Source organism: Nerophis lumbriciformis, linkage group LG05, assembly GCF_033978685.3.
Source record: "Nerophis lumbriciformis linkage group LG05, RoL_Nlum_v2.1, whole genome shotgun sequence".
NCBI classification, from domain to species: Eukaryota; Metazoa; Chordata; class Actinopteri; order Syngnathiformes; family Syngnathidae; genus Nerophis; species Nerophis lumbriciformis.
In genome coordinates, this window is record NC_084552.2 from 25,807,210 (window position 1) to 25,825,332 (window position 18,123).

At 40.9% G+C, this 18,123-nt stretch overlaps 1 protein-coding gene across 2 annotated transcripts in view; it reads left to right on the forward strand.

The window, feature by feature from the left end:
- Positions 1-18,123, forward strand: part of arap2 (ArfGAP with RhoGAP domain, ankyrin repeat and PH domain 2) — a 321,200-nt gene that overhangs the window by 255,249 nt on the left and 47,828 nt on the right. Inside the window, exons 19-25 of one of the 2 annotated variants that reach the window (XM_061961001.1) lie at positions 2,329-2,392; positions 2,804-2,967; positions 5,385-5,597; positions 5,663-5,768; positions 5,853-6,000; positions 12,441-12,518; positions 17,835-17,909. In XM_061961001.1, the coding sequence (XP_061816985.1) occupies positions 2,329-2,392; positions 2,804-2,967; positions 5,385-5,597; positions 5,663-5,768; positions 5,853-6,000; positions 12,441-12,518; positions 17,835-17,909 (848 nt within the window). The remainder of the gene's footprint in view (positions 1-2,328; positions 2,393-2,803; positions 2,968-5,384; positions 5,598-5,662; positions 5,769-5,852; positions 6,001-12,440; positions 12,519-17,834; positions 17,910-18,123) is intronic. The other variant, XM_061961002.1, reaches the window with a different exon arrangement.

Genomic DNA, 18,123 nt, shown 5'->3' on the forward strand with positions numbered 1-18,123 from the left:
TTTGCTGCTCATTGCACAATGCAACATAGGCTGCACTTTGACAATTTTTCAAATTTCTAGAGACTTTTCCAACCCTTTCAGTGACTTTTTCTTTATTAAAAACGACTGGCAACAAATCCAGCATCTGCTTCCGGCGTTATTGGAGACTGTACTCGTGTTTGGAGACTATTTTCTTCCGCGACAAACAGCAAGAGCTTTCTCTACTTCCTGTCTACTAACGTCACACTTCCTTTGCGTTGCTGCTTTTCCGTGATCAAAGTCTTTCGGCTAAATTTTTTCCGGTGGCCCAGTTTTCGGTGCATCAATAGTCAATAGTGCGTAAATAATAGGCTATGTATAAGCATTCATACAATATATTACTTAAATTGGTTTACACCCCTTATTTTTAAGGTGTGGCGGTTTTTATTTTGCTGTGGCGGTGGGCCATGATCAGTTACATGTTTGGTAAACCCTGCTCTTCTAATACACCATTATGGGATCTGACATATTCAAAATTTGTAAAAATATACCAAATTATAAGAAAAATTTAATATAAGAAAAATATACAATAACAATGTGTTTGGTTGTAGCAAAACATTGGCGTGCCGTATATCAATGACTACTAGAGATGTCCGATAATATCGGCCGATAAATGCTTTAAAATGTAATATCGGAAATTATCGGTATCGTTTTTTTAAATTATTGGTATCGGTTTTTAAACATTTTTTTTTAATTAAATCAACATAAAAAACACAAGATACACTTACAATTAGTGCACCTCATTTACACTCATTCGTACAAAAGGGTTGTTTATTTCTGTTATTAATATTCTGGTTCCTACATTATATACCAATATATATCAATACAGTCTGCAAGGGATACAGTCCGTAAGCACACCAAAACCCTCAAATCTAAACTCCAAACATCCCAGAACAAGCTAGTCAGATTACTTCTAGACCTCCACCCCAGATCCCACCTCACTCCTACCCACTTCTCCAAAGTGGGCTGGCTCAGGGTGGAGGACAGAGTAAAACAACTTGCACTGAGCCTAGTCTATAAAATCCGCTACACCTCCCTGATACCGAAGTACATGTCAAACTACTTCCTTAACGTAAATGCCCGCCATAACAACAACACCAGGGGGAGCTCCACTAACCACGTTAAACCCAGATTCCGATCTAACAAAGGTCTTAACTCATTCTCTTTCTATGCCACATCAATGTGGAATGCGCTCCCAACAGGTATAAAAGAAAGGGCATCTCTATCCTCCTTCAAAACCGCAATAAAAGTACACCTCCAGGCAACTTCAACCCTAAACTAACACCCTCCCCGGATTGTTAATAATCAAATGTAAACAATCAAATGTAGATACTTTTCTTATGCCTTCTGATCTCTCTCTCTCTATCCCACTACTTGCTGTACATATCCTACCAAGTCAGACCTACACTGTTTCAATATCCATTTCTCTGTTCTCAATTGTTGATGACTGATGATAACAACCAAGCCTACCCCCCACACCCCAAATTGTAAATAAATAATTCAATGTATACACCCTGATGATTATCTTGTGTGATGACTGTATTATGATGATAGTATATATCTGATAGTATATATCTGTATCATGAATCAATTTAAGTGGACCCCGACTTAAACAAGTTGAAAAACGTATTCGGGTGTTACCATTTAGTGGTCAATTGTACGGAATATGTACTTCACTGTGAAACCTACTAATAAAAGTCTCAATCAATCAAAAACACATGATTGTGCGTGCTGCTGGTCCACTAATAGTACTAACCTTTAACAGTTAATTTTTCTCATTTTCATTAATTAATAGTTTCTATGTAACTGTTTTTATATTGTTTTACTTTCTTTTTTAGTCAAGAAAATGTTTTTAATTTATTTATCTTATTTTATTTTATATATATTTTTTAAAAAGGACCTTATCTTCACCATACTTGGTTGTCCAAATTAGGCATAATAATGTGTTAATTCCACGACTGTATATATCGGTATCGGTAATTAAGAGTAGGACAATATCGGAATATCGGATATCGGCAAAAAAGCCATTATCGGACATCCCTAATGACTACCACAGTATATCGAACATTTAGGATTGTAGTCCTGCAGATATTTCTATGACACGTCACATTTTATGTATTCTATTTGAGAAAACTGGTTCAATGGTCAAAATGATAGTTATATTCTGTTGTATTCTTGTTTAAATTCTGAAATCAGAGCACAGATATTATACTAATAAGTAGATGCTAGTGCATATGTCCTTTAAAAAAAAAAAAAAAAAAAATTGTTATGGAAGTTCTGGAGCAAACATGTTCCCCTCCTCCCTTGCAGCTGTCACCACCCACACGGAGGGCGAGGAGAAGATCCAAGTCCTGCTGATGGTGGAGAGCAGAAGGTATGTCAGTGTCACAACAAAGGTGAGCTAATTGGCCGACATATTGGCACCAGAGCCACGGACATGCATTATGCAGAGATGTTCACTTTGATCCCGCCTGATGTCTCGTTTGTCCCGACGCCGTCCGAATGCACCACCGGAACAGTCCAGCGTAATTAAGGTTCGCTGTAGGACTCACGGTTGAACATAGTGTTTTTCAAGGAGGACTGGCTGCGCTAATTGCGGTTTGTTTGTGTGTTTTTTGATACTCGCCTCGTAGGGATCTGTTAGTTGTTTATAGATGCATGTGTGCTCTGCTGCTTTCTTTTAATCGCGTTTGCTTTTTATTCGATGACTCAGCAATGCTTCGGCAAACACTCTAAACTTTAGCTGCAATTCTGTACTTCCCCCCCCCCAACCCCTGTGAAACAGAACCATTTACATCCATGGCTTCAACAGCATGGACTTCACACTGTGGTACTCGGCCATTACGCAGGCTGCCGGCACTAACGGCAAGGCCCTCGGCGACCAGCAGCTCACCAAGCACGGCGTTCCTATTATAGTGGAGAGCTGCGTTGCGTTTGTCACTCAGTATGGTGAGTACATTTTGAAGAAAGAAAGTTAGCTGTGCTGTTATGAGCTGCCCTCCAGCAGAGGTGAGTCATGCACCACGAGGACAACATTCATGTGAGACTAAAAATCGGAGTTTATTAGTTTGATATAAGAACACAAATTGCTTTTTCATGCTCACATTTGCTGCAGTAAACACAAGTGGGACATTGTGCAAAGTTACAATATTACTATCACTATCACATCCTTCTTAGCCTGTTTGATTTTTTTTTATTGTTATACATTTTTTACCAAAACATTTCAGAGCATTGTGAATAGCTTTGGCCTACAGCAGGGGTGTCAATCGTACGGCCCGAGGGCCGGATCAGGCCCGCGGGATGAGTTGGCGAAGTATACAAATTAACCTGAAATTTTTTAATGAAAGAAACAGCTGTTCTAAATGAAAAAGGAGGATTACCTCCAAATTCTTCCGTCCAATGACCCCAAACACACGTCAAAAGTGGTGAAGGAATGACTAAGTCAGGCCATATTCAATTGAATGCACTACAAAAACAAGATATTTGATGTTCAAACTCATAAACTTTTTTTTGCAAATAATAATTAACTTAGAATTTCATGGTTGCAACACGTGCCAAAGTAGTTGGGAAAGGGCATGTTCACCACTGTGTTACATGGCCTTTCCTTTTAACAACACTCAGTAAACGTTTGAGAACTGAGGAGACACATTTTTTAAGCTTCTCAGGTGGAATTCTTTCCCATTCTTGCTTGATGTACAGCTTAATTTGTTCAACAGTCCGGGGGTCTCCGTTGTGGTATTTTAGGCTTCATAATGCGCCACACATTTTCAATGGGAGACAGGTCTGGATTACAGGCAGGCCAGTCTAGTACCCCGCACTCTTTTACTATAAAGCCACGTTGATGTAACACGCGGCTTCGCATTGTCTTGCTGAAATAAGCAGGGGCGTCCATGGTAACATTGCGTGGATGGCAACATATGTTGCTCCAAAACCTGTATGTACCTTTCAGCATTAATGGCGCCTTCACAGATGTGTAAGTTACCCATGTCTTGGGCACTAATACACCCCCATACCATCACAGATGCTGTCTTTTCAATTTTGCGCCTATAACAATCCGGATGGTTCTTTTCCTCTTTGGTCCGGAGGACACGACGTCCACAGTTTCCAAAAACTATTTGAAATGTGGACTCGTCAGACCACAGAACACTTTTCCACTTTGTATCAGTCCATCTTAGATGAGCTCAGGCCCAGCGAAGCCGACAGCGTTTCTGGGTGTTGTTGATAAACGGTTTTCGCCTTGCATAGTAGAGTTTTAACTTGCACTTACAGATGTAGCGACCAACTGTAGTTACTGACAGTGGGTTTCTGAAGTGTTCCTGAGCCCATGTGGTGATATCCTTTACACACTGATGTCGCTTGTTGATGCAGTACAGCCTGATGGATCGAAGGTCACGGGCTTAGCTGCTTACGTGCAGTGATTTCTCCAGATTCTCTGAACCCTTTGATGATATTACGGACCGTAGATGGTGAAATCCCTAAATTCCTTGCAATAGCTGGTTGAGAAAGGTTTTTCTTAAACTGTTCAACAATTTGCTCACGCATTTGTTGACAAAGTGGTGACCCTCGCCCCATCCTTGTTTGTGAATGACTGAGCATTTCATGGAATCTACTTTTATACCCAATCATGGCACCCACCTGTTCCCAATTTGCCTGTTCACCTGTGGGATGTTCCAAATAAGTGTTTGATGAGCATTCCTCAACTTTATCAGTATTTATTGCCACCTTTCCCAACTTCTTTGTCACGTGTTGCTGGCATCAAATTCTAAAGTTAATGATTATATTATGTGCTCCAATCACTCTATCACAAAAAAATAAGAGTTGTAGAAATAATTTGAAACTCAAGACAGCCATGACATTATGTTCTTTACAAGTGTATGTAAACTTTTGATCGCGACTGTATGTACAAAACAAACCACACGATGTTAGTGCACCAGTCGAGGAAAATGATCAAACTACATAAATAACATACTGTAATTTGATTTTGATATATATTTTTTTATCTTGATGGATTGACAACACCAATGAGTTGACTGATGAACATTATCACATGATTAATTCAGAAAATATAAATTATGACAAATAAAGATAGATTACTATTAACCGCAACATGTAAGTGTAAAAAAAAACAAAAACATTATTATGATTTGTACAATTTCAGAATGTGCTTGTTCTATTTTTAAACAAAGAAAATAATCTGAAGTTGTCTTTATTTTTAAGTTATCGTGCCTTGATTTTACCATTCCGGCCCACTTGGTAGTAGATTTTTCTCCACGTGGCCCCCCCATCTAAAATGAGTTTGACACCCCTGGCCTACACCCTTGCTGCATGCCTCATGTTCTAAAAACGGAATCACCACATTTTCTAAGGCTTATGCCAAGAGGGCGTCTACCAGCGGCCGGGCGATCCAGTGGGAATGTCCGAACTTTTGGAGGACTTCACCCGTGACGCCCGTAATGTCAAACTGAGGGAGAAGGAGCACCACCTGGAGGATGTTACGGGCACTCTGAAGAGGTTCCTGTTGCAGGCAGAGGACGCCCTGCTGACCAAGGAGCTCTATCCCTACTGGGTGTCTGCTTTGGGTGCGTGCACCTTGATGTTCCCGAAAAAGAAACATCGGAAGTCATTTTGCTTGTCATTGTGTTAGACGAGAAGGACGAGACCTTGAGAGTGAAAAAGTACTCCACTTTTATTGAGAGTTTGCCCAAAACCAACAGGGCCACGCTTGATGCTGTACTGCAACACCTCTACAGGTCATTTAAAACATTTTTAATGTTTTTTTTTTTTTTTTTTTGGCAGTTTTAGACACATTTTGAGGTAATTTTTTTGTCTTTTAGAATTCAGCAGTGTTCTGACATCAACCACATGCCCAGCGAAAAACTGGCCTCGGTCTTCTCCTCCTGCTTCTTCCAGACTGAGGGACAAACGCCACAGGAAATTCGTGTGGTCCACGACCTCATCGACAACTACGTGACACTGTTTGGTGTGAGTCCAAAAGGAGTTACAAAGAACCTATGGCTACAATTAGTAGACAGTACTCTTCAAGAAAAACACAATTTTTTTGTTGTAAATAATCATTAACTTAGAATTTAATGGCAGCAACACATTGCAAAAAAGTTGGCACAAGGGCATTTTTACCACTGTGTTACATGGCCTTTCCTTTTAACAACACTCAGTAAACGTTTGGGAACTGAGGAGACCAATTTTTGAAGCTTTTCCGGTGGAATTATTTCCCATTCTTGCTTGATGTACAGCTTAAGTTGTTCAACAGTCCGGGGGTCTCCGTTTTGGTATTTTAGGCTTCATAATGTGCCACACATTTTCAATGGGGGACATGTATGGACTACAGGCAGGCCAGTTTAGTACTCACACTCTTTTACTATGAAGCCATGCTGTTGTAACACGTGGCTTGGCATTGTCTTGATGAAATAAGCAGGGGCGTCCATGGTAATATTGCTTGGATGGCAACATATGTTGCTCCAAAACCTGTATGTACCTTTCAGCATTAATGGTGCCTTCACAGATGTGTAAGTTACCCATGCCTTGGGCACTAATACACCCCCATACCATCACAGATGCTGGCTTTTGAACTTTGCGCCTATAACAATCCGGATGGTTCTTTTCCTCTTTGTTCCGGAGGAGACGACGTCCACAGTTTCCAAAAACTATTTGAAATGTGGACTCGTCAGACCACAGAACACTTTTCCACTTTGCATCAGTCCATCTTAGATAAGCTCAGGCCCAGCGAAGCCGTCGGCATTTCTGGGTGTTGTTGATAAATGGCTTTCACTTTGCATAGTAGAGTTTTGCCTTGAACTTAAAGATGTAGCGACCAACTGTAGTTACCGACAGTAGTTTTCTGAAGAGTTCCTGAGCCCATGTGGTGATGTCCTTTACACACTGATGTTGCTTTTTGAGGGATCGAAGGTCAAAGGTCACGGGCATTCAATGTTGGTTTTCGGCCTTGAAGTGATTTCTCCAGATTCTCTGAACCTTTTGATGATATTACAGACCGTAGATGGTGAAATCCCTAAATTCCTTGCAATAGCTCGTTGAGAAATGTTTTTCTTAAACCGTTCGACAATTTGCTCAGGCATTTGTTCACAAAGTGGTGACGCTCGCCCCATCCTTGTTTGTGAATGACTGAGCATTTCATGGAAGCTGCTTTTATACCCAATCATGGCACCCACCTGTTCCCAATTAGCCTGCTCACTTGCTGTTCTGATGTTCCAAATCAGTGTTTGATGAGCATTCCCCAACTTTCTCAGTCTTTTTTGCCACTTGTGCCAGCTTTTTTGAAACTTGTCGCAGGTATCAATTTCCAAATGAGCTATAATTTGCAAAAAATAACAATGTTTTCCAGTTTTTGCACTCTATTCAATAGATTATAGGTGGAAAAGGATTTGCAAATCATTGTGTTCTGTTTTTATTTACGATTTACACAACGTGCCAACTTCACTGGTTTTGTACATTTAAAACACTTCCTTGTGGTCTAGATCAGGGGTTATTAACCTTTTTGACCCCAGGGCCCAACTTTTCCACTACAGATATGGCTGGGGCCCACTCAAATATTAACACTGAATTAGTAATCTTAATCTTTAGCATGTTCAATAACTATATCTAACTTACTTAAGAGTTTATAACCTTGTCAAATGATATGAAACCATGTGTTAATAAACATTATTATTATTTAACACATAAACCTTAGGCTTAGGTCAGGCTGATTAGAAAAATAAGTGCGAATCAAATGTAATGCATAAGAAGGGACTCATGAATAACTGACGTATTTAAAAACATATTTATATACCAGTACCGTATTTTTCGGACTATAAGTCGCCGTTTTGTTCATAGTTTGGCCGGGCTCCAGTGCGATTTATATATGTTTTTTTCCTTCTTTATTATGCATTTTCGGCAGGTGCGACTTATACTCCGAAAAATACGGTATGTTGTTCTGAATTGAATGAATAATTCAATAATGATGAATTAATATCCATCCATCCATTTTCTACCGCTTGTCCCTTAATAATGAATATTTATTGACTCAACTGTCAACAAAATTAAAGTGCAAATGAAATACAACTTCACCCCTTTAGTTACAATTTTTGCGCTTAAGAAACTTCTCTCTCGATCCAGACTTTGTTTGAGATTGTCATTACTGCCACAAGTGATGGAAAAGCGTATTGCAACTGAGTATTGCTGCAGGCCCATATGGACCATAGATAAACAGATATTTTTTGGCGGCTCTCTAGGGGGCGCTTGTGGCCCAACAACTTATGGTTAAGAAACACGGCTCTAGATAATGCGTATTGAATATGCTTTGGTGTACATTTTACGTGAATCACTTTTATAACCTACTTTTTGCATATGTTGCAAGATGTACATTTGTAGAGGAGTTCCTTTTAGATTACAACGTTATCTAGAAGTGTCTGAATATATCTTTCGAAAAAGTACACTGTTAAAATGCATTTCTTAAAAGCATTGTCACTATTTTTTTTTTCCCAACATTATATACATTTACCAGTCACATTAAATGCACCTGGGCTTCACGGTGGCAGAGGGGTTAGTGCATCTGCCTCACAATACGAAGGTCCTGAGTAGTCTTGGGTTCAATCCCGGGCTCGGGATCTTTCTGTGTGGAGTTTACATGTCCTCCCCGTGACTGCGTGGGTTCCCTCCGGGTACTCCGGCTTCCTCCCACTTCCAAAGACATGCACCTGGGGATAAGTTGATTGGCAACACTAAATTGGCCCTAGTGTGTGGATGTGAGTGTGAATGTTGTCTGTCTATCTGTGTTGGCCCTGCGATGAGGTGGCGACTTGTCCAGGGTGTACCCCGCCTTCCGCCCGATTGTAGCTGAGATAGGCTCCAGCGCCCCCCGCGACCCCAAAGGGAATAAGCGGTAGAAAATGGATGGATGGATTAAATGCACCTGCACACTCCGATCAATTCAGAACTGCATAAAAAAAACAGCTTTTACCAATATTTATGTCACAGCATGTCACACACGAGGGTTATTGTGCACATGTCGAGATTAGGTGAAAATAATACGTACTTTTTCTTGTGTTTCCTCAAACTAAGTCGTTGTGGTACCCTAATTTTTTGGTCAGAGTTTAGCGGCTAATCCAATTTTGCACTGGTCCATCTTGACAAAACAGTCCCATGTCGTATACCGTAAAGAAAAGACAAACATGGAAGTATTTATTTTATAGATATCAGAGCAGATGGGAGGGCATCAGACGAGAATGAATAACACAAAGACTCAGTCGAACAGCCTGAAGCAGACGGGGAGGAGGTCTCCTTTAAGCACTTGGGGGCTGGAAAGTATTTACCTATTTTAAAGTCACTGTGCTAAATCACATTGTACCAAATTTCCTGATGTGCAATTTTATTTACAGTCATTATTTGCTTATTTGGGCTCAATAGTACTTTGGTAAGCTGTTTGTTTTAACAAGAACGACTCCAAATCGTCTACATGAAACTCTTAGATCCTTCTTGTTCTGACGAGGGATGTAACATGGATTTTTCAGTCTGGAACATTTGGTTTGGTACAGCGGTGTACAAGTTTCCCACACATTTTTTTTTTTTAAAGTTTCATTTTGAAAATGAATTGAAGCAGTTTGAGTTTCTCAGTTTTGTTCGTTTATTGTACCAAAAGTAAACTAATCGGTACTGATAAACTCTATTTTTTTTTTTTTTTTAATAAACAATGATACCATTGTAGGTAAAATTTGTTGTACAAACTTAAAGGGGAACTGCACTTTTTTATTTTATTTTGCCTATTGTTCACAATCTTTAAAGGCCTACTGAAATGCGATTTTCTTATTTAAACGGGGATAGCAGGTCCATTCTATGTGTCATACTTGATCATTTCGCGATATTGCCATATTTTTGCTGAAAAGATTTAGCAAAGAACATCAACGATAAAGTTCGCAACTTTTGGTCGCTGATAAAAAAGTCTTGCCTGTACCGGAAGTAGCAGACGATATGCTCGTGAGGTCACAGGTTGTGGAGCTTCTCACATCTGCACATTGTTTACAATCATGGCCACCAGCAGCGAGAGCGATTCGGACCGAGAAAGCGACGATTTCCCCATTAATTTGAGCGAGGATGAAAGATTTGTGGATGAGGAAAGTGAGAGTGAAGAACTAGAGGGCAGTGGGAGCGATTCAGATAGGGAAGATGCTGTGAGAGGCGGGTGGGACCTGATATTCAGCTGGGAATGACTAAAACAGTAAATAAACACAAGACATATATATACTCTATTAGCCACAACACAACCAGGCTTATATTTAATATGCCAGAAATTAATCCCGCATAACAAACCCCTCGACCCTCCCGTCCATATAACCCGCCAATACAACTCAAACACCTGCACAACACACTCAATCCCACAGCCCAAAGTACCGTTCACCTCCCCAAAGTTACGTACGTGACATGCACATAGCGGCACGCACGTACGGGCAATCGATCAAATGTTTGGAAGCCGCAGCTGCATGCGTACTCACGGTACCGCGTCTGCGCATCCAACTCAAAGTCCTCCTGGTAAGAGTCTCTGTTGTCCCAGTTCTCCACAGGCCAATGGTAAAGCTTGACTGTCATCTTTTGGGAATGTAAACAATGAAACACCGGCTATGTTTGTGTTGCTGCAGCCGCCCGCAATACACCGCTTCCCACATACAGCTTTCTTCTTTGCTGTCTCCATTGCTCATTGAACAAATTGCAAAAGATTCACCAACACAGATGTCCAGAATACTGTGGAATTTTGCGATGAAAACAGACGACTTAATAGCTGGCCACCATGCTGTCCCAAAATGTCCTCTACAATCCGTGACGTCACGCGCAGGCGTTATCATACCGAGACGTTTTCAGCAGGATATTTCGCGCGAAATTTAAAATTGCACTTTAGTAAGCTGGCATGTGTTGCAATGTTAAGATTTCATCATTGATATATAAACTATCAGACTGCGTGGTCGCTAGTAGTGGGTTTCAGTAGGGCTTTAAAAGAGACAAGAAGACAAAAGTTTTTTTGTTTTTCTTTTGCATTGGAACTTGTAATATTCGGCTCGTTCTAGGTGGCTAGCAATGCAGCTAATGGGATCAATTTATTTTGTCTCTAAATAACTTCGGTGTAACGCCAACAATACTTAATTTACGTTCCGTAACCTGTATATTAGCGTGCTATGACATTAGCCGTAAGTTAGCTTCTGCGTCAACAGCTGAATGGCTTTTGAGTTTGTAACGCACAACACAGTGTGATACAACAACAATCTGTAGTGACTGAAAAACATTAACAATCATATTAGAGTATCTGTAAAGTATTAGCCCAGATGTCATATTTTGATTGTACACAGGTAGCTCGACAGTGTATGTATTTGTAATAACAAGCATGACGTTCTCCATGTATCGTGATCAAGTGACTCACTCAATTTGCCTGTGTGGTCAAGCTGGCCCGGGACGTTTTTTCCAGTTAATTTTTGGCCATTTCTGTTGGCATAGCTTGGCTCCAAGTTCCGTGTTTGCAGCGTCAATTCACGCTTCTGTTTGCTCCAACGTTTCACTTTTCCTTTGTGCTCGCTTTTACAAGCAGCAGTTCATCTTCAGTATATTCAGCTTAAAAAAAAATAAGGTTTTGAATCCTCATTGTCCAAAATTTACTATTGCCAAGTCTGCCATGATTAGAATACACACACGTTTGTTGCCGAAGTAGAACACCCATGTGTTGCCAGAAGTCTGTTAACAACTATGTTGTTATGGGAACGGAAATAATGCACCGAGTAAATAAGTTCTGGCAATGCTTAAAATGACCAAAATACCGTAAATATTGAACATATTACATATTGTTATGAATGTGTCTGTTACTATAGTATATACAGATTTGCAGTGTGTATATAAAACGTTGATGGAGGGTTTTAAAGTTGCATTGCTGCCCCTCTGGCATGGAATACATTAAAAACGAAACTGAAACTCTCTGAACTACTTCCATTTGGAGCCTTCCGTTCTATCCTGAGGGACAGACTGCGTGAGACGTTTGCACAGTGCCTGTGTTTTTAAAAGGTGTTCCCTTTCATGCATTTTAAAATGTATGTCTTAACGTATCACTTTTCTAAAACTGCTCTGTGACCTCTTGGCCAGGTCACCCTTGTGAAAGAGATCTTGATCTCAATGGGTTTCTTACCTGGTTAAATAAAGGTTGTATGTCTTTAAGGGCTTTAAAGGCTACAATGGTGACTCCCAAGCATTTTTATCATCTTTAAAATCCGTGTCCCTCATAATGATTGTGAACGATAGGCAAAATTACAAAAAAAAAGTGCAGTTTCCCTTTAATTAACATGTGCTGTGACTTCTCCCTTATTTTTTCAGAGCTCTTTTCATCAGTTTCTTCAACATCTGTCGCAATTGATTCCCTACTTGTGCGCTTCCAACAGGTCAATGAAGACCAGGTGCAGCAGATGGAGCGGGAGAATAGCTTCATCACCCGCTGGAACGACAAAAAGGACACCACAGTAAGTCAATCCGAGCAAATGGAAATCACCTACGGGTGTTCTTGTTTTGTTTGTTTGCCGTCTATTGATTTGTCTGCATGCATGGCGATCTCTGGAATCAGGAGCTTTATTGGACTACGTTTCCTAGGAATGAGAAGGCGGGGTCGGTGGCACCGGGGAGAGACGTAGGAGCGTGTGAAATTAGGTTTTGTTTCTGTTAACCTTTTGGCTGAGATTTCCTGCCTTGATGCCTTACTGTGAAAAACATTTGTAGTGCAGATAACTTCAAAGAGAGAACTTCTTAAAATCGCAGGTTGTTATTGTTTTTGGAAAAATAAAAAAAATGGACGGCTGTTAACATTCGGAAACAGCTTTTAATAAATAAATAAAACATAATTCAGTCCAAGCCTGGGCCCCTGGAGAAGGGGTCCAGACTGAGGCCAAGGAAGAAAAAACCCTCATAGCCATAGCATGCATAAACTTGTGTGTAAGAGGGAAACATCAAAGGACATTAAAAGAGCAGAGCTGATGCAACCAGCTGCCACTCCAGCAGTGCCACTTCTACACACAGCCACAAAAGTAAAACCAAAAAAAAAATAAAAAAAATATCAACCAATAATATACATTGTGCACACACCATTGCACCATGCATAGACAAGCAACCAAACAAAAGAATAATTTCAACACCCACACACTGTGGTGGCCTCTGCGGTGTTCCACGCCAACGTCTGCTGGGGTGGGGGGAGCATGGCCAGAGACAGGAGCAGACCCAACAAAGCAACCAAGAGAGCCGACTTCATCCTCGGCCGCCCACCAACTCTCGGTTAGTGTCCAGTCCGCATGGATGAGCGAGGATGCGTCCAAGGAGACCGAGGCGTCCGATACGCGCTCATTCATCCAAGACACCATGAAGGCCATCCGTACCTCCGTTTAGCGCCAGCTCCGCAGCCCTCTCTCTTCATCCGCATCTCCTCCAGTCTCTCCAAACAGACTCTGGTGTGGCAGAGACCCAGCAGCTGGTCTCCATGGCCAAAATGCTGCCGGGAGGCAGATCCAGAAGCCCACAAAAATGCACCGCAGAAATCACAAAAGTGCCACCCCTTGTCGCACAGCCCCAAAGAGTCCCGAATCAAAAGGCAAAACCCCCCCCAAAAAAACTCCACGAAAACGAGAGAAACACCAGGAACATAAAAGGATGACACATGAGCACAGAGCTCCTGCCACCAGCAGCCTTTACAGTGGCGTCAAACTGTACAAATGCTGTTTTGGGGGACATTTGAACATTCTTTCCGGTCACAGTCATACACAGTGATGCTGGTAACGTGTTACTTAGTAACATTTTTCAGTAACCAGTAACCTAACACGGTACTCTTTCCAAACCAGTAATCAGATTACAGTTACTTATCCAAGTCACTGTGCATTACTATCTTGTGATTCCTACGAAATTCTCAATTATTGACCTTTCTAACCTTAGCCTTAATCCCTAACCCTCACCTGAAAGTTAAAGGTTCAAATCCACTTTAAATTACGTGACGTTAAAATTAAATTAAAGGCCTACTGAAATGAGATTTTCTTATTCAAACGGGGATAGCAGGTCCATTCTATGTGTCAACCTTTGGTAGCTGATAAAAAAGCCTTGCTTGTACCGGAAGTAGCAGACGATATGCGCGTGACGTCACAGGTTGTGGAGCTCCTCACATCCGCACATTGTTTACAATCATAGCCACCAGCAGCGAGAGCGATTCGGACCGAGAAAGCGACAATTTCCCCATTAATTTGAGCGAGGATGAAAGATTCGTGGATGAGGAAAGTGAGAGTGAAGGACTAGAGGGCAGTGGGAGCGATTCAGATAGGGAAGATGCTGTGAGAGGCGGGTGGGACCTGATATTCAGCTGGGAATGACTAAAACAGTAAATAAACACAAGACATATATATACTCTATTAGCCACAACACAACCAGGCTTATATTTAATATGCCAGAAATTAATCCCGCATAACAAACACCTCCCCCCTCCCGTCCATATAACCCGCCAATACAACTCAAACACCTGCACAACACACTCAATCCCACAGCCCAAAGTACCGTTCACTTCCCCAAAGTTCATACAGCACATATATTTCCCCAAAGTCCCCAAAGTTACGTACGTGACATGCACATAGCGGCACGCACGTACGGGCAAGCGATCAAATGTTTGGAAGCCGCAGCTGCATGCGTACTCACGGTACCGTGTCTGTGTATCCAACTCAAAGTTCTCCTGGTAAGAGTCTCTGTTGTCCCAGTTCTCCACAGGCCAATGGTAAAGCTTGACTGTCATCTTTCGGGAATGAAACACCGGCTGTGTTTGTGTTGCTGCAGCCGCCCGCAATACACCGCTTCCCACATACAGCTTTCTTCTTTGCTGTCTCCATTGTTCATTGAACAAATTGCAAAAGATTCACCACCACAGATGTCCAGAATACTGTGGAATTTTGCGATGAAAACAGACGACTTAATAGCTGGCCACCATGCTGTCCCAAAATGTCCTCTGCAATCCGTGACGTCACGCGCAGGCGTCATCATACCGAGACGTTTTCAGCAGGATATTTCGCGCGAAATTTAAAATTGCACTTTAGTAAGCTACCCCGGCCGTATTGGCATGTGTTGCAATGTTAAGATTTCATCATTGATATATAAACTATCAGACTGCGTGGTCGGTAGTAGTGGGTTTCAGTAGGCCTTTTAAAACACATGGTTAAACAAAGCTCAAGAGTTTTGTAAAATACATTGCCAATTCTTGGGGTGTTTAAGGCTGTGTACTCTGTCATGGCACCTTTTCTATAGTTCTACAATGAACTGGAATAAAGCTGGAAAACACATAGGGATTTTCTTTGTTGGATTTTATCTTGCGCAATATGAGACTGAGACAGCATCCAGCATGAACTGGAAATGTCATATAAAAAATATACAACATAAAGTGGCAAGAAACACGTCAATAATGAACAAAGCAAAACATGTTCTAGACCAAAAATCAGTTAATATTCTCTACTGCTTGCTAGTGTTACCATATCTGAGTTATTGTGTAGAAATATGGAGAAATAACTACAAAAGTATACTTTGTTCATTAACGGTGTTACAAAAAAGATCAGATAGAATAATATATAATGTTGGATATAGAGAACATACAAACCCTTTATTTATTGAAACGAAAATATTGAAATTCCACAACATAGTGAATTTGTAAACAGCTAAAATTATACACAAAGCAAACTATAATCTGCTACCCAAGAATATACAACTAATCTCAACAAAAGAGAAATATAATCTGAGAGAAAAATTTAATTTAAAACATTTGTACGCACGTACAACACTTAAGACCTTCAGTATATCAGTATGTGGAATTAAATTATGGAATGGATTAAGCAAAGAAATCAAACCTTGTACTAATATAATCCACTTCAAGAAACTCTTCAAATGTAAAGTGTTTACAAAGTACAAAGAAGAAAAACCATGATAGATATTCTGAATGTATTTCATCCATCCATTCATTTTCAAGATAATCTTACACATCTCACCATATTCAGTTGAATATGCTACAAAGACAACATATTTGATGTTCAAACTGATAAACATTTTTTTTTTTTGCAAATAATCATTAACTTTAGAATTTGATGCCACGTGACAAAGAAGTTGGGAAAGGTGGCAATAAATACTGATACAGTTGAGGAATGCTCATCAAACACTTATTTGGAACATCCCACAGGTGAACAGGCAAGTTGGGAACAGGTGGGTGCCATGATTGGGTATAAAAGTAGATTCCATGAAATGTTCAGTCATTCACAAACAAAGTTGGGGCGAGGGTCACCACTTTGTCAACAAATGCGTGTGCAAATTGTTGAACAGTTTAAGAAAAAAAATTCTCAACCAGCTATTGCAAGTAATTTAGGGATTTCACCATCTACGGTCCGTAATATCATCAAAGGGTTCAGAGAATCTGGAGAAATCACTGCACGTAAGCAGCTAAGCCCGTGACCTTCGATCCCTCAGGCTGTACTGCATCAACAAGCGACATCAGTGTGTAAAGGATATCACCACATGGGCTCAGAAACACTTCAGAAACCCACTGTCAGTAACTACAGTTGGTCGCTACATCTGTAAGTACAAGTTAAAACTCTCCTATGCAAGGCGAAAACCGTTTATCAACAACACCCAGAAACGCCGTCGGCGTCACTGGGCCTGAGCTCATCTAAGATGGACTGATACAAAGTGGAAAAGTGTTCTGTGGTCTGACGAGTCCACATTTCGAATTGTTTTTTGGAAACTGTGGACGTCGTGTCCTCCGGACCAAAGAGGAAAAGAACCATCCGGATTGTTATAGGCGCAAAGTTGAAAAGCCAGCATCTATGATGGTATGGGGGTGTATTAGTGCCCAAGACATGGGTAACTTACACATCTGTGAAGGCGGCCATTAATGCTGAAAGGTACATACAGGTTTTGGAGCAACATATGTTGCCATCCAAGTAACGTTACCATGGACGCCCCTGTTTATTTCAGCAAGACAATGCCACGTGTTACATCAATGTGGCTTCATAGTAAAAGAGTGCGGGTACTAGACTGGCCTGCCTGTAGTCCAGACCTGTCTCCCATTGGAAATGTGTGGCGCATTATGAAGCCTAAAATACCACAACGGAGACCCCCGGACTGTTGAACAACTTAAGCTGTACATCAAGCAAAAATGGGAAAGAATTCCACCTGAGAAGCATAAAAAATGTGTCTCCTCAGTTCCCAAACGTTTACTGAGTGTTGTTAAAAGGAAAGGCCATGTAACACAGTGGTAAACATGCCCTTTCCCAACTACTTTGGCACGTTTTGCAGCCATGAAATTTTAAGTTAATTATTATTATTTCCTACTCCTTTTCTAACATGTTGAATAGAGAAACTGGAAATTGTGATGTATCATGTTGTATGTGATGTATCATGTTGTATGCATGCATGTTCCAAATAAACACAAACTCAAGCACATGCTCGGCATATGAGGAATTCTCTAATGATAAAAAGAAACATTTGAACATTTATACACATCCATATTTATCCTGACTAGTTTTATAATTTAGACTAAATAGTTTATGATATAGCTTTCTCTGCCATATCTGATTCCAATGATCTTTGTTTAGGGAACACTATTAACCATGCCGGGTTTTGTGCCCGGAGCCTCAGAGACGACCTTTGCTTCCCTACAAATCCTCCAGCCTATTTCCCTTCTCTGTTCTTCCACTCTCACTTGAAATTCATTAGACCAAAAGCCAATTAATGCGTTGTTTTTGTAATTGAGCCAATATCTTCCCAACCTGTCTCTGCAGTTCTCGCCAGCAGGGGACTTGATCTTTGAGGTTTACCTGGAGAAGCGAGAGCCAGAGAACTGCTGTTTAATCAAGGTGTGTACATGCACGTGCGGCGAGTTCGTGAGTGGAAACGAGGCGGAGGTTGACAGAATCGGGCGCAGGCATTTGTGGTTTTAACCTGATGGGATTGCCTCCGCTGAACATAAGTCAGAAACGAGCTAATCAAAGAAACGTCTGATGTAATTCTGCCAATAATTGTGTTTTGTTGCACGGTTTCTGCTTGTGGACTCTTGGCAGTAGCCTACAA